At 37.1% G+C, this 14,025-nt stretch overlaps 1 protein-coding gene across 1 annotated transcript in view; it reads left to right on the forward strand.

Moving 5' to 3' along the window:
• Positions 1 to 14,025, forward strand: part of chn1 (chimerin 1) — a 90,242-nt gene that overhangs the window by 70,902 nt on the left and 5,315 nt on the right. The window contains exons 9-11 of the mRNA XM_052142343.1: positions 11,694 to 11,867; positions 12,607 to 12,684; positions 13,808 to 13,945. Coding sequence (XP_051998303.1) covers positions 11,694 to 11,867; positions 12,607 to 12,684; positions 13,808 to 13,945 — 390 coding nt within the window. The remainder of the gene's footprint in view (positions 1 to 11,693; positions 11,868 to 12,606; positions 12,685 to 13,807; positions 13,946 to 14,025) is intronic.

Below are 14,025 nucleotides of genomic sequence, written 5' to 3' on the forward strand. Positions count from 1 at the left end.
TGATGTAGAAATTTGCATTCAATGTTGAGCTCTGACATGCTTTCTTCTCTTTTGCTTTTGTCTGTGTGTGTGTGCATTTGCGAGAGTCTGTGAGCTGTTATTTTGGCTGACTGCCAGTGTGCCAACCCCAGTGCCTGGGCATGTTGTGCCACATTGCCTCATAAGAGGATAAACCCCCCCTCCCCCTCGGCCAAGTCCATCATGGTAGAGACTGAAAACAAAGCTGGCATATCTTTATAATAAGAAGAGGGGCTGAGAGCTCACCACCAGCTCCACTTCACACACACACACACACACACACAACACACATTAAAATTCAGAGCTCATAGCTGCATTGGGTCACATTATGTGTGAGAGGGAATTTCAGGATACAGATGCATTATTAAACCAAAATACTCCCAAAGTGGAATAAGAAGAACTCTTAATAGACTGTTATATTTTCCTTTTATAACAATTTTGTATTGCACTTTAATTTAAAACTGTACATATAATGCATTTTAAAGGTATTTTAAGTTACTTCAACAGTTTTCAAAAAGGCTTGCACTGATGAGCCAAAACAAAATGACCACCTGCTGCCAAAACAGGGCCGACCCACTGTAGCACCAAGACATTAGTAGCAGATCCTTCAAGTCCTGTAAGTTACGAGGTGGAGCCTCGTAATGGATTGGATTGGACTTGTTTGTCCAGCACATCCCACAGATGCTCAATCGGATTGAGATCTGGGGAATTTGGAGGCCAGGGCAACACCTTGAACAAACCATTCCCTGAAACATTTGTGCAGTGTGGAAGGGCATTATCCTGTTGAAAGAGACCACTACCATGAGGGAATATCATTGCCATGAAGGGGTGTACCTGGTCTGCAATGACTTTTAGGTAGGCGGCACGTGTCAAATTGACATGCACATGAATGGCCGGACTCAGAGCATCATACTCCCTCCACCGGCTTGTCATCTTCCCACAGTGCATCCTGTTGCCATCACTTCCCCAGATAAAATGCACACACTTGCACGGCCGTCCACATGATGTAAAAGAAAGCGGGACTCACCAGACCAGGCGAACTTCCTCCGCTGGTCCAGTACATGCCCATTGTAGCTGCTTTTGACAGTGGACAGGGGTCATCATGAGCACTCTGAGCAGTCTGCGGCTACACAGCCCCATATTCAGCAGTGTGCGATGCACTGCGTGTTGTGACACATTCCTCCAGTAGCCATCATTAAAATTTTCAGTTACTTGTGCCACAGTAGACCTTCTGTTGGTTCAGACCAGATGGGATTAGCCTTCATTGCCCTCATGCATCGATGAGCCTTGGGCACCCAACACCCTGTCACCGGATTGTGGTTTGTCCCTCCTTGGACCACTGTCGTTATGTACTCTCCACTGCTGACCAGGAGCATCCCACAAGCTTTGCAGTTTTAGAGATGACCGCTCTGACCCAGTCGTATGGCTATAACAATTTGGCCCTTGTCAAAATCGCTCAGGTCTTTACTCCTGCCCATTTCTCCTGCATTCAGCACTCTGACTACGAGAACTAATTGTTCGCTTACCATATAATCTAGCCAGACCTTGTCACGTGGCCTTGTAAGGAGATGATCAATGTTATTCACTTCACCTGTGAGTGGTCATAATGTTTGGGCTCATCAGTGTATAATCCGTGTTGGGCTAGTTACTCAAAGTAATCCACTGCAAATTAAAAATAATTTTTATAATTTTAATCCGATTACTGACTTTACTGATTACTTTATATAAAAAGAAATCACATTACTAAATTCTTAGGTTACTTAGGGCACACCGGAATCATTAAACTTCTGCCGTGTCACGGAATGCAGCTCGCATATTTTCCATAAAATTTGATGCGCTGTGGCACTATTGTCCAGAGTGTGACCACCATAACCCTACTCCTAAACCTAACCCTAATAATATTGGAGATAATTAATGATTTCAGCTTTTATTTCTTTCATCACATTCCCAGTAGGTCAGAAGTTTACATACAATTCGTTTATATTTTGTAGCATTGCCTTTAAATTGTTTAACTTGGGTAAAACATTTTGGGTAGCCTTCCACAAACTTCTCACAATAAGTTGCTGGAATTTTGGTCTATTCCTCCAGACAGAACTAGTGTAACTGAATCAGGTTTTGTAGGCCGCCTTCCTCGCACACGCTTCTTCAGTCAAAGAATCAGATTAAGGTCAGGGCTTTGTGATGGCCACTCCAATACCTTGACTTTGTTGTCCTTAAGCCATTTTGCCACAACTTTGGAGGTATACTTGGGTCATTGTCCATTTGGAAGACCTATTTGCGACCGAGCTTTAACTTCATGGCTGATGTTGAACATTGAGATGTTGCTTCAATATTTCCACATAATTTTCCTTCCTCATAATGCCATCTATTTTGTGAAGTGCATCAGTCCCTCCTGCAACAAAACACCCCCACAACATGATGCTGCCACCCCCATAATTCACGGTTGTGATGGTGTTCTTCAGCTTGCAAACCTCACCCTTTTTCCTCCACAAAATAACGATGGTCATTATGGCCAATAAGTTCCATTTCTGTTCCATCAGACCAGAGGTCATTTCTCCAAAAAGTAAGGTCTTTGTCCCCATGTGCACTTGCAAACTGTAGCCTGTCTTTTTATGGTGGTTTTGGAGCAGTGGCTTCTTGCTGAGCAGTCTTTCAGGTTATGATGATATTGGACTCATTTTAATGTGGATATAGATACTTGTCTACCTATTTCCTCCATCATCTTCACAAGGTCCTTTGCTGTTGTTCTGGGATTGATTTGCACTTTTTGCACCAAACTATGTTCATCTGAGTGGTATGATGGCTTGAGTTTGAAGATAGGCCTTAAACTGCATCCACAGCTACACCTCCAATTCAGTACACCTCCTATCAGAAGCTAATTTTCTTAAGGCTTGACATAATTTTCTGGAATATTCCAAGCTACTTAAAGGCACAGGTAACTTAGTGTATGTCAAATGACTCATGTCATGCACAAAGTAGATGTACTAAATGAATGGCCAAAACTATAGTTGGCTAAAATTAAATGTATGGAGTGGTTAAAAATGTGTTTTAATGACTTAAACCTTTACTGTATGTAAACTTCTGACTCAAATGTAAATCACAGCACAGCATTATTACATTCTTTATTCTAATAGTCAGTGGACCATTAATGAATTGATTTAAAGGTGTAGTATGTAAGATTCAGAAACTTTTGTTATTAATGACACCTGAGACCGTTAAGTGAACTGCAGCCATCTACCTGTTGATCGTGATCATGTACACACTCCATTGGGACGCGAGCATCGACCTAAACATTGACGCAACATACAAAGAACTGAACGTGATTCACCGGCATCATGCTAACAGATGAGGTAGCATAATTAAAATTTCACAGTTATGATTGTTTTACTACAAACTTTGAGACTGTATATTATATTTGACTCTCCAGTGCTGGAACAGGGCTAAAACAAAGTGTGGATATAGGTCTGACTATGTGAGACTGTAGTTTGAAGTAATCACTTTTCTTTTCATGATACATTGACTGTATTTATACAATAGCCTATGTCAGCGTTAGCTAGCTAGCCAGCTTTATCAATAGCTTTTAGCTAAATTTGGTGGATGATGACAGTTGCTGTTTATAAAATAGTCTACATTATAAATATGTTAACACAAATCAGTATTTATGTGATTCACAACTGTCATTTAGAAATATCTATGTGCTATTGTTTTATAGTAATAGAATGTTTATATTTTCTGTTTTACCAAGTTACATTACACTAATGAATGGAGCTTGAACATTGTCTAGCATTCATTTAATGTGTTATTGTAGTTTACCTTGCTGAATAATTACAGATTTTCATTGACATTAACCTGACTTTTAGTATAAAGAGAAGATAGTTGAAATTATTTGAAAGTTACAAAGCAAGGTAGCTTGCAATTCGACAGCATTAGCAGGCAATATCAAGTTAGCTAAAATTACACAGATCAATCCTTGTGGCACTATATTTCACATGCTTTGCAGTTATGTAAGCTTACCTGCCCAATAAGAAGAATGCCAATTCAGGGTCCGTTTTGATCCCCAAAACCGAACAAAGGTCCCTCAAGGAATAAAATGCTCTGCCGATGTTCACTCTAGTTTTCTCTCAACCACGATCACATTCCCGCTTAGCCAGAAGTGATTCAGTAGATAAATGCTTTTTTTTTTGGCTTGCTCAGAGTGTGTGTAGGAGATGTTGTTGTGTTTGGAGCCGGATGTTTGCTGGATTCCATCTCTAAGATAACATTATCTAGCATTTAAGACTGTTGTCGCTGTTTAATAGCAGAAGAGAAGCTATTACTGTCTGAGGCAAGACTTTCAGGAGCACGCATAAACGTCACATCCTTGGATTTTCCTGGCAAAAGTGACCTGCTACATTTGCATGAAATTCAGTCTGCATGCTTTAATAGGCAACCTAGAAAGTCCGGTAAGGGCTAATTATTTAAGTTGCATTACAAGCCATTCACACATTGGCAAAAAAAGGGTGAATATTACATGAAAAACATCAAGTTTAAAAATGTAAATCACTTCACCATGTGTTTTGGAACTAGTTTAGATGACTTGCTCTGTTTTAAGCGACATACTTGATCGGTGGCGTAACACAAGTGTTTTCGAGACAAAAACAGATACATCTCGGAATAAACACATTATATCGACATGTACATGTGATAACCATGGTGTTAGCGGAATAATTGACTATGGCTGTATTACTACAATATGGTGTGCATTAACTTCAATTACTACATGGCTCTGTGACATTGAAAAATCTATTTTGATTGCTAATTCACACCATCCAGTATCTAATATTTCAAAATATGACCGCAAATCCAGGAATAATGGGTATTGTGAGTCTTCTCGTAAGTACTTCTCATATCGCTCTGTGATCTCCACAAGTAAGCTAATAAAATCATGTCAACTCAAATCAGTATAAATGTTATTTATTTGTTTATTTTAAAGGTTGCCATGTAATAAGTGGGATAATGTCCAGTCATTTGGTATTTATCTATTATAACTGGGGTATACCAATCATTCACAACAACAAACAACTGATTATTTGGTGTCTAAAAGGCATTATGAATGCATTAAGAATATCTTTTATACTACATCATATAGACTGGACTCAAGAAAAACGTAATATTGTTGTCATTTCCAGCGCTTTTAATTAAATTTGTTTGAATATTTTTGCTGTTCTGAAGGCTTAAACTTCACATACATGCATTCATTCTGGTACAGAGATATGAGTGTGTCCTGATAGTCATGTGTTCACCTGAGGGCCAGGGGTCACCTCGGCAGCACTTGCACAAGGGCTCAGCAGACCTGAACTGACAGAGAGAATGCATTAGAGACGTGGCCTCTATTAGTGTCCGTCTCCTCCGCTTATCAGATCCCTCGCTCTTCCTCTTCAAAAATAATTACAGTTCTGCATGGCTGAAGTCTCATGACAACAGAACTGCTCAAGGGGCCATTTTTTACTCACACACTGCTGAATCTTTTCAATTAGTGTCATACAGACTTAATTCAGTATTTGCACTGAAACGTTTAGATTAGATTTAATTATAATTTCAGAAACCAAAGGGGGGAAAAAAATTATCCGCACTTATTGTTTTGTGCTAAAAAAATAAAAATCGCTACAGATTGTGTTTTTGTGTCAGTGACACAATACTCATGTTTTTGTACCCAGATCTATCAATTTATTCCAACATACATTTAAAATACACTTCATACAGACAATTACTTTTCGTTGTCTTGTTCTTGATGAAAATGTTTTTGACTTAATTTCATGATATTGAACCGTTTGTTCAGATTGTGAAATGGTATTACTAAAAAAAACAAAAAGCTCTAATTCATTTAGATTTTTTTTTTCCATCAAATATGTCAATGTGATGTGACCATCCTGAGATCGTAATTATATAATTGTTTTAAATATTAATATGGAAAAAACGTTTGTGAGTCCCCCATGACTGTGGTCAGTAAGTCTGTTAAAACATCAGATAATTTGTCCTTTTTGTGTCATTACAGGTTAATTCAGTCTGTACGATACAAGTTCTTGTGTGGATACATCAAGATTTTCACTGAAAAATTACATGTAATTTTTTCGTAAAATGGAATTGAATCATAAATTGTATGCCTTTAGTAGAACGCATGGGTCAACGGGACTTGCCAATATCCTTTCAAAAGATCTAATTTTGTAATACAATGTGCAGTTCCAATATTGTCAATACAATCTTCAACTCGCGGCAGTGGAAAAGAGTCAGGCACAGTCACCGCATTCACTCTTCGAAAGCCGGTACAGAATCTAAATGATCCGTCTTGTTTTGGAACTAAAACACAAGGAGAACTCCACGGGCTTTGACTTGGCTTTGCAAAATTATTCTGTAACAAGTATTCCACTTCTAGTTTCATTACTTCTCTCTTATCTGCAGAACAGTGATAATCATGCTGTTTAATAGGTGAAGCAGCGCCCACATCTGAAGGACTGAAGTACATGAAGGGACATTATTAAACAGAGCAGGATAACTTTTAATCAATTCAATAATATCCTGCTTTTGATCAGCCTCCAGATAAGACAACTGATCCTGTAAAAAATTCTGAAACTCAAGAGTTATTCAAACAACCTCCAGTGAACATCTCACTATGTACTTTCAAACCATCATCGCTAATCTGAGATTAAATACAGACAACACTGGTCCTACGTTTGCCTTAGATGAACTTATTTCAGAAACGTTAGTCATCTCATCAGTTTTACTTGATTGATTGTTTGAAATGCGATTTCAACATGTTCACATGGCATAAATGTGTCTTTCTACGACGGTCTGGCATATGAATGACATAATTGTTATTGTTCAATTTACTCTTTACAACGTAAGGTCCCGAGAAACGTGCTGCACCAGGCACATCAAGCAATACCAAAACCTTCTCCCCTGGCATACATTTTCACACAATTACACGCTTGTCATATTGTCGTTGAATTTTTTCTTGCGAAAGAGAGAGTGCATCTTTTGCGGCAGCACACGCTCTGTGTAACCGCCCATGACATCACGTGATGAAATAAAGCACATTTGTTTTTTGCCCATGACCCACTGAGAGAAATTGATCTTTTAATACCTGTAAAGGTCCACACACACGGTTACCAAAAACTATTTCAGCTGGACTAAATCTAAGAGACTCCTGTCTCATGTTACTAGCGGCAAACAGCACCAGTGGAACTTTTCAATAAAAAGTTAATCTCAATCATTCTCGGTTACAAGACAATATTTACACAACATAGACTTTAAAGTCTGATGCCAACACTCCAAAGCACATTTGGATTCAGGATGGTATGCACTGGATACCAGATGGGAAATCCCTTAAGCTTTCAACTTTTTCCAAAAAACATTTGGCAAAAAATTGGACCCTTGATCAGCTTGAACTATCTTTGGAAGTCCAAAAGTAGTAAATCATTTCACAAGCGCCTTCGTAACCGAAGTTGCCGTGATCTTACGCAATGGTATCACCTCTGGAAATCGCGTAGCCAGGCATATTACAGTCAAAAATAGTGATACCCTGTTTTAGTACGTGGAAGTGGACTGACACAGTCAACAATTACCCTTTCAAATGGTTCGCCAAGCACTGGAATTGGATAAAACGGAACTGGCTACGCCACTTGATTGGGCTTACCATCCATTTGGCACATGTTACATATTTTACAATATCGAGATACTTCCGTTTTTAAGCCCGGCCAAAAAGATAGGTGAAGAATCCGGTCATAGGTTTTAGTCACACTGAGGTGTCCCGCCCAGGGATGTTCATGCACCACAGCCAAAATTTTTTCCTGGAATTTAGTAGGTACTATAATTTGATCAACAGTACCCCAATCATTAACATCTTCATCAGTCAACGAGCATGCATTCCATTTACGCAAACCACAAAACTTCTTGCTCCACAACAGAGGCTGATTACTCCACCGGCTCCATTATCTCATCCTCAATGACCAGTAACACCCATTTATCGACAAGACCAGCCAGCAAACAGGCCTTTAAATTAGTTAAAGTAATGCTGTAGAGACTGATATGTCATAATGCTGAGCAATAACAAACAAATCGTCTTTTCTACAATTATCCAATATCCCAACTCTCGGTTGCTTATAAAGTCATTCAGATCAAATGTTGCATTACTATTAAAGAATTACTCCCTCATTTAAGTTAGTTAAGTAAGAACAAAGTAAGCACAATCTGGATCTAACTATCTACCCAACAACTAACTACAACCTTTTTAATCTTCAGAGGGTTACCAAATGTGAGCTAAATCCCAGCAGGATTACTTGTACCTGGAGAGTTAAGCTTACGAAACTTTTAGTCTCTACATCGCGGTCTAATTCCTAATTCACATATCTCGGACAAGCCCCCACTTTGTTACGACCTCCCTTCTAGTAAAATACTTAAAAAAGGGAAGGTAAAGTAACATAAACAAAAATGAGTGAACCACGCCACTGCTCAGAACTAGTTTATTAATTCACTCAAAACAATGTATAAACAAAATCAAACTACGTACCAACCAAGGAAAATTGTTACATATCATACAACAATTACATAAAAGAGCTATGAAATGTAATGCATAGCAAAACAATCATAACATAAAACAAAGACGCTGCTTTGCTAGCTGGCTCACAAATCTGTTGTCTCTTTCCTTTCTCCTCCATATTGGTATCTTTTATCTGCTGATTTTAATCAGCTAACTCTCAAATGATGAACAGGTGCATCAACCTAAAAGAAAGAGAGCATGCGCACTCATAGAGATAGAGCGACGCCAAAGTGAACAAGGTAGGGACAACGAAAAAGATGAGCATAAGACACAGACAAAACCACCGACCATAACAGTTACACTTTTAAAAATTCGGCTCATGCAATTTAAGCTAGATTATTTTCTTTTTCATCATCATGGACGACCTTATTTGTCAGTGACCATTTCATGAACAATTAGGAGCTGATGAAAGCATTCAGAATTAGTCTTACGGGTTCAGATCTTAAAGGCAGCCTGAGAGGAGAGTGTTTGGCCTATTTACTGGATGAAATGAGGTCTGCTGTAGCCCGCAGGACTGACAAACACTGCCCACTACACCATTATGTGCCAGTACAGATCTGAAGAGGAATACAGACGGCTCATGCTGCTCAGTCCCTTGCTCTCTCTTTCTCTCTTCCTCCATCTCTTTATCTCCTCCAGGTCACATTGTTTTCAATGTTGCTCATTGGGTGCTCCAATCACATTAAACACATCTACCCTGGGCTCTTTGTTCTGTATTTTTCCTTCCTTATGTTCCCTCTTTCTCTTTTCAGTCTCTGTTTTCTGTCATTCACCCTTCATCACTCTGGTACCTGCTTTGTAGCAGCTGGCACATTTAGGAGGCCACATTATATATGAATGAGCTAATTTGCCTACATTTGCATAATGCGTGTGAGCTCTTGTGTCTGTCTGGACAGGTTGGATGGGTGCAGTCAGGGAGATTGGTTAGTGTTTGCTGTTTAAAATAACTCAATTAGCTGTTTTCAGGTTAAAGCTGTGTGTCATCTTTCTGGTGTTAAAATATCTATTCCAGTTAAATGTGCAGAGGCAAGTACAAGTAATTTGTAGGTTTCCCTGAAAAGTGTAAACACTATCAAATCATTGCTCTGTTTGAGCGGCCTGACATAGCATCATTGTTTCAACCAATGTCATGAGTATGGCAATCAAAAAGTGTTTAAGAAACCCATTTGAAAATGGTAATTTTTGCAATTCCGAATGGTGACACTAGTGGTGCACAAATTACACACAGCAGGCCTCGATCATGAAGCATTATCAGAACTAATTTCTGTGTAAATCATTCATAAAACCATTCTTACGTAAATTGTAATATGTTTACGCATGAATGTTTTCACAAACCGTTTACACAAAAATACCTTTGCTAGTGTTTCATACATTTGATAAAAAAAATTCACATTTTACATAATTAGTTTACTTTATAATGGTTTAACTGTTTAAACAAATTTGTTCTTTTCGTGTTTCATGAATGTCTCTTTAAAACGTTCATAAAAGCGTTTTTACTTTGTTGCATTTCACGCAATAATTTTACGCATTAATGTTTTTACAAACCGTTTACTCAAGAAATGCTTGGGTTTCATGAATTTTTGTAACTCATAAGCATTTTTACATAAATTGTTGCAATTCACATAATTTACATTATGAATGCCTTTACAAACTATTTACACAAATGTATTTTACCTGTGTTTTAGGTTATGCAATTAGTTTACATTATGAATGGTATTTTTGTAAATCGTTCATAATTATTTTGACATAAATCGATGCATTTCACATCATAAATGTACATTATGAATGCTTTTACAAACTATTTACACAGAAATTTATTTTACCTGTGTTTCAGGAATTTCTTTGCAAATCGTTCAGTAATCACCTGAAATGCACAAATGTACGTAAAATTAATACATTTATGCTGTATGGTGTTACTAATTATTTACACAAAATAATTGTTATTTTCGTTTCTTGATTGTCTGTAAATTGTAAATAAAATGTTGCATTTTAAACAATACATTTACGTTATAAATGGTTTTACAAACTATTTGCATTATTTCCAATTAAATAACACATTGTTAAAAAAACATATATTTGTATTCTATTGTTCAATTAGCTATTATCTGTAAACAATTAACTACTGCTTATTTCATTTTCCTGCATCTTGTATGCATAACTCACACTTGACTCCTTGATTTTTCTGAGGGTTATAAAGCTATTAGGTGCCTGAAATTGCTCATGCATTTTTTATTAAGGGCCATTTATAGTCCTGGCATGTTCTGTCATTGTCAAGGTGACTGTTGAAATCAGCCAATCAGAAAGCATTGAGATGACCGATCAGAGGTCAGGAGAGGTCAATGATTAAGCAGAATGAAAGCTCAGCATCCTGTGATAATAGTGGACAGCCTCATGACCTATATCCACCTCAAAACTGCTGCTCCGTACACAAGACACTTATTTACTGATTTCAGCATATCGGTGTACTTATTGTTGTTTTATTTACTGATTTATTACAGTGGTTTCTTTTCTGCAATTTATTCAGCTTGAATGGCTTAACGTACATACTCCATTCAAGCTTTTGTAGATAATTTCAGTCTTATAAATAATATATATGCATTTAAAAAAAATAAAAAGATTATCTAAGAAATCTATGATTATATTTTGAAAATCTCCCATTGTTAGAATGTTCTCCACTAAAATTATATTCTCATATGTACATATTGAACTGTGATTGGTATTTTCTTTCTTGCATCTAATTAACCATATACAGTGTTTAGATAGCAAGATAGGCCTAGTGCATGTTTACATAGGAAAACAAATGAAAAACAGTGCAGATGGATACAAAAACACATTTGGTGTGAACTGCCCTTTATGTATACAGCCAACAAAAGTTCATATGAAGTGTCATTTACACAGAAACAAAAACTAAAACCTACACTTACCGAAGACTTTGGTAGCAAGGATCGGTTATACCTGTAGGGAATGCAAATCTAGTTTATTGTATAATTACATGAATAATGAAATGATTGGAATAGACTCAGTTTACTGTAAGTGCTTTTGTGTTCAGCTGAACTGAATTGGAATTAAAGTGAATTGTTTTTTGACTGTTTGTCCTCAGATTGTGGCTTGAATGTTCATAAGCAGTGCTCCAAGATGGTGCCCAATGACTGTAAACCAGACCTGAAACACGTGAAGAAGGTTTACAGCTGTGACCTCACTACTCTCGTCAAAGCTCATAACACAAAACGACCCATGGTGGTGGACATGTGTATACGAGAAATCGAAGCACGAGGTGAGAGATCTACCAATGTTATTTTAAAAGATGTTAAGCAAAATTGTCCATTGGCAGTCATTTCCTAAAGTCAACATAAAATGACATTCAACCCATTTTACATCCATAATGTCCCATATTTCCCATCGATGCAGGAGACTTTAAGGCTAACTATCTGTATAATCCAAATTAGGAGTTGATTAATTCATGAAAAGTGGGCATTTAATTTGTTAACCATAACCATTTAGTTTTCGCAGCCTTGTTGACATCAATGGAAAAGGAAAGATGCTTCAGATGCAGAGCAAGTTATTACATGTTTTAATGAATGTGCATAATAAGACCATGAACATATACTGTATTAAGTAAACTTTTAATTTATTCATTTTAATTGAATGTTGTCCAAAAATGACACTGTATATCAGCAGGAAACATTAAACAGCACTAAAACATACCAAACATTTTTTCTTTTTAAAGGACATTTTACCATATTAATAGCATGAACCTTTTGGGATTTAACATGTTAATACTATATATATGCATATATGCATATGCATATATGCATATGGTAATCAAACAGTACCATGGTATTAATGTCTGATGTAACTACGCTACTATAGTACTTACCATAGTTCTCTTTTGTAATGAAGATTGATGATTTTCATTTTATTAGGGATGATAAGTCAGAAAATGTTCTGTTGTATTTGTATGCTCTGTCATTTTGTATGAATTAATATTAGTATAAAATTGTCTTGTCTCTCAGGTCTAAAATCCGAGGGTCTCTATCGGATCTCTGGATTCAGTGATTTAATTGAAGATGTGAAGTTATCGTTTGACAGAGGTGAGTGACCTTACAAATCATTTTTATCCGTTACTGTATAGCTGTATTCGTCTGATTGTGTACAATATTGATCTGCCATAACCCCCGCATTCCTACACACATACACACACTCTTACAAAAGCCTACACCTAACTGTGTGTGTATTTGTGATGAACCTCATACACACTGTCTCAACACTGCTTTTTTAGGTCACTCATTGTTTTACGCATAAAGCTGTGGGTTTGTGTAATGTGAGTTATTCTGAGCTGCTTAAATGTTAAAGTGGCACATTTGTGTGAGGATTTACAGCCATCTGTTCATATTCAGATGCATTACTGTTTCATAATGACACTCAAATGACATGAAGACAGTATCAGAGACACTGGGAAAGATAAAGAACAAGCTTGAGAAAAAGAAATGCTGAAAAAGGAAAGCAGTAGAGTAAGTTTTGGAGGGATTACCTGTTTGTTGACCAATTGAAGATGGAGGGAATGTTCAGGAAAATTGAACAAGCAGTTACCAGCCACCCTAGTTGAAAAAAAAAAAAATGTCCTATAAGATTACTATTTAAATTTCTATGGTAATGTGGGAACAATTTGATAGTATACAGCATGCAGTAACATGAAACAAAGATAGTATTTGGACTATTATGTTTACAAATAGGATTAATGTGATATTTCAGTTTTTATTTTTTAATAAATGTGCAAAAATGTCAACAATTCCGTGTTTTTCTGTCAATATGGGGTGCTGTGTTTACAATAATGAGGAAAAAAAATGAATTTAAATGATTTTAGAAAATGGCTGCAATATAACAAAGAGTGAAAAATTTAAGGGGGTCTGAATACTTTCTGTACCCACTGTGTATATATATATATATATATATATATATATATATATATATATATATATATATATACACACACACACATACACAGAGAGAGAGAGAGAGAGGCCGCTGTCCTACTGTAGAACTAAGCCATTCTAACTGTACAATCCTCCAGCGCTGGCCACAAAGGAACATGGGGGAAATGACGAAATGTCTGTGCTGATCAGTGCAGTTGCCATCACTTACAATGTACCAGAGGATTCACTCTCCCTGCAGCTTTGGATAAAGTGTGTCTTTGATCTATTTGAATGTGTTTAGACGGAGAGAAAGCTGATATCTCTGTGAATGTGTATGAAGACATCAACATCATCACAGGTGCTCTTAAACTTTACTTCAGGGACCTGCCCATTCCTGTCATCACTTATGATGCTTATCAACGCTTCATAGAGGCTGCAAGTGAGTCTCTCACACACACACACACACACACACACTTCTGCCTCATGACGCACTGTATAGTTCTCTATTTATGAATGTCT

Source organism: Xyrauchen texanus, chromosome 14, assembly GCF_025860055.1.
Source record: "Xyrauchen texanus isolate HMW12.3.18 chromosome 14, RBS_HiC_50CHRs, whole genome shotgun sequence".
NCBI lineage: Eukaryota > Metazoa > Chordata > Actinopteri > Cypriniformes > Catostomidae > Xyrauchen > Xyrauchen texanus.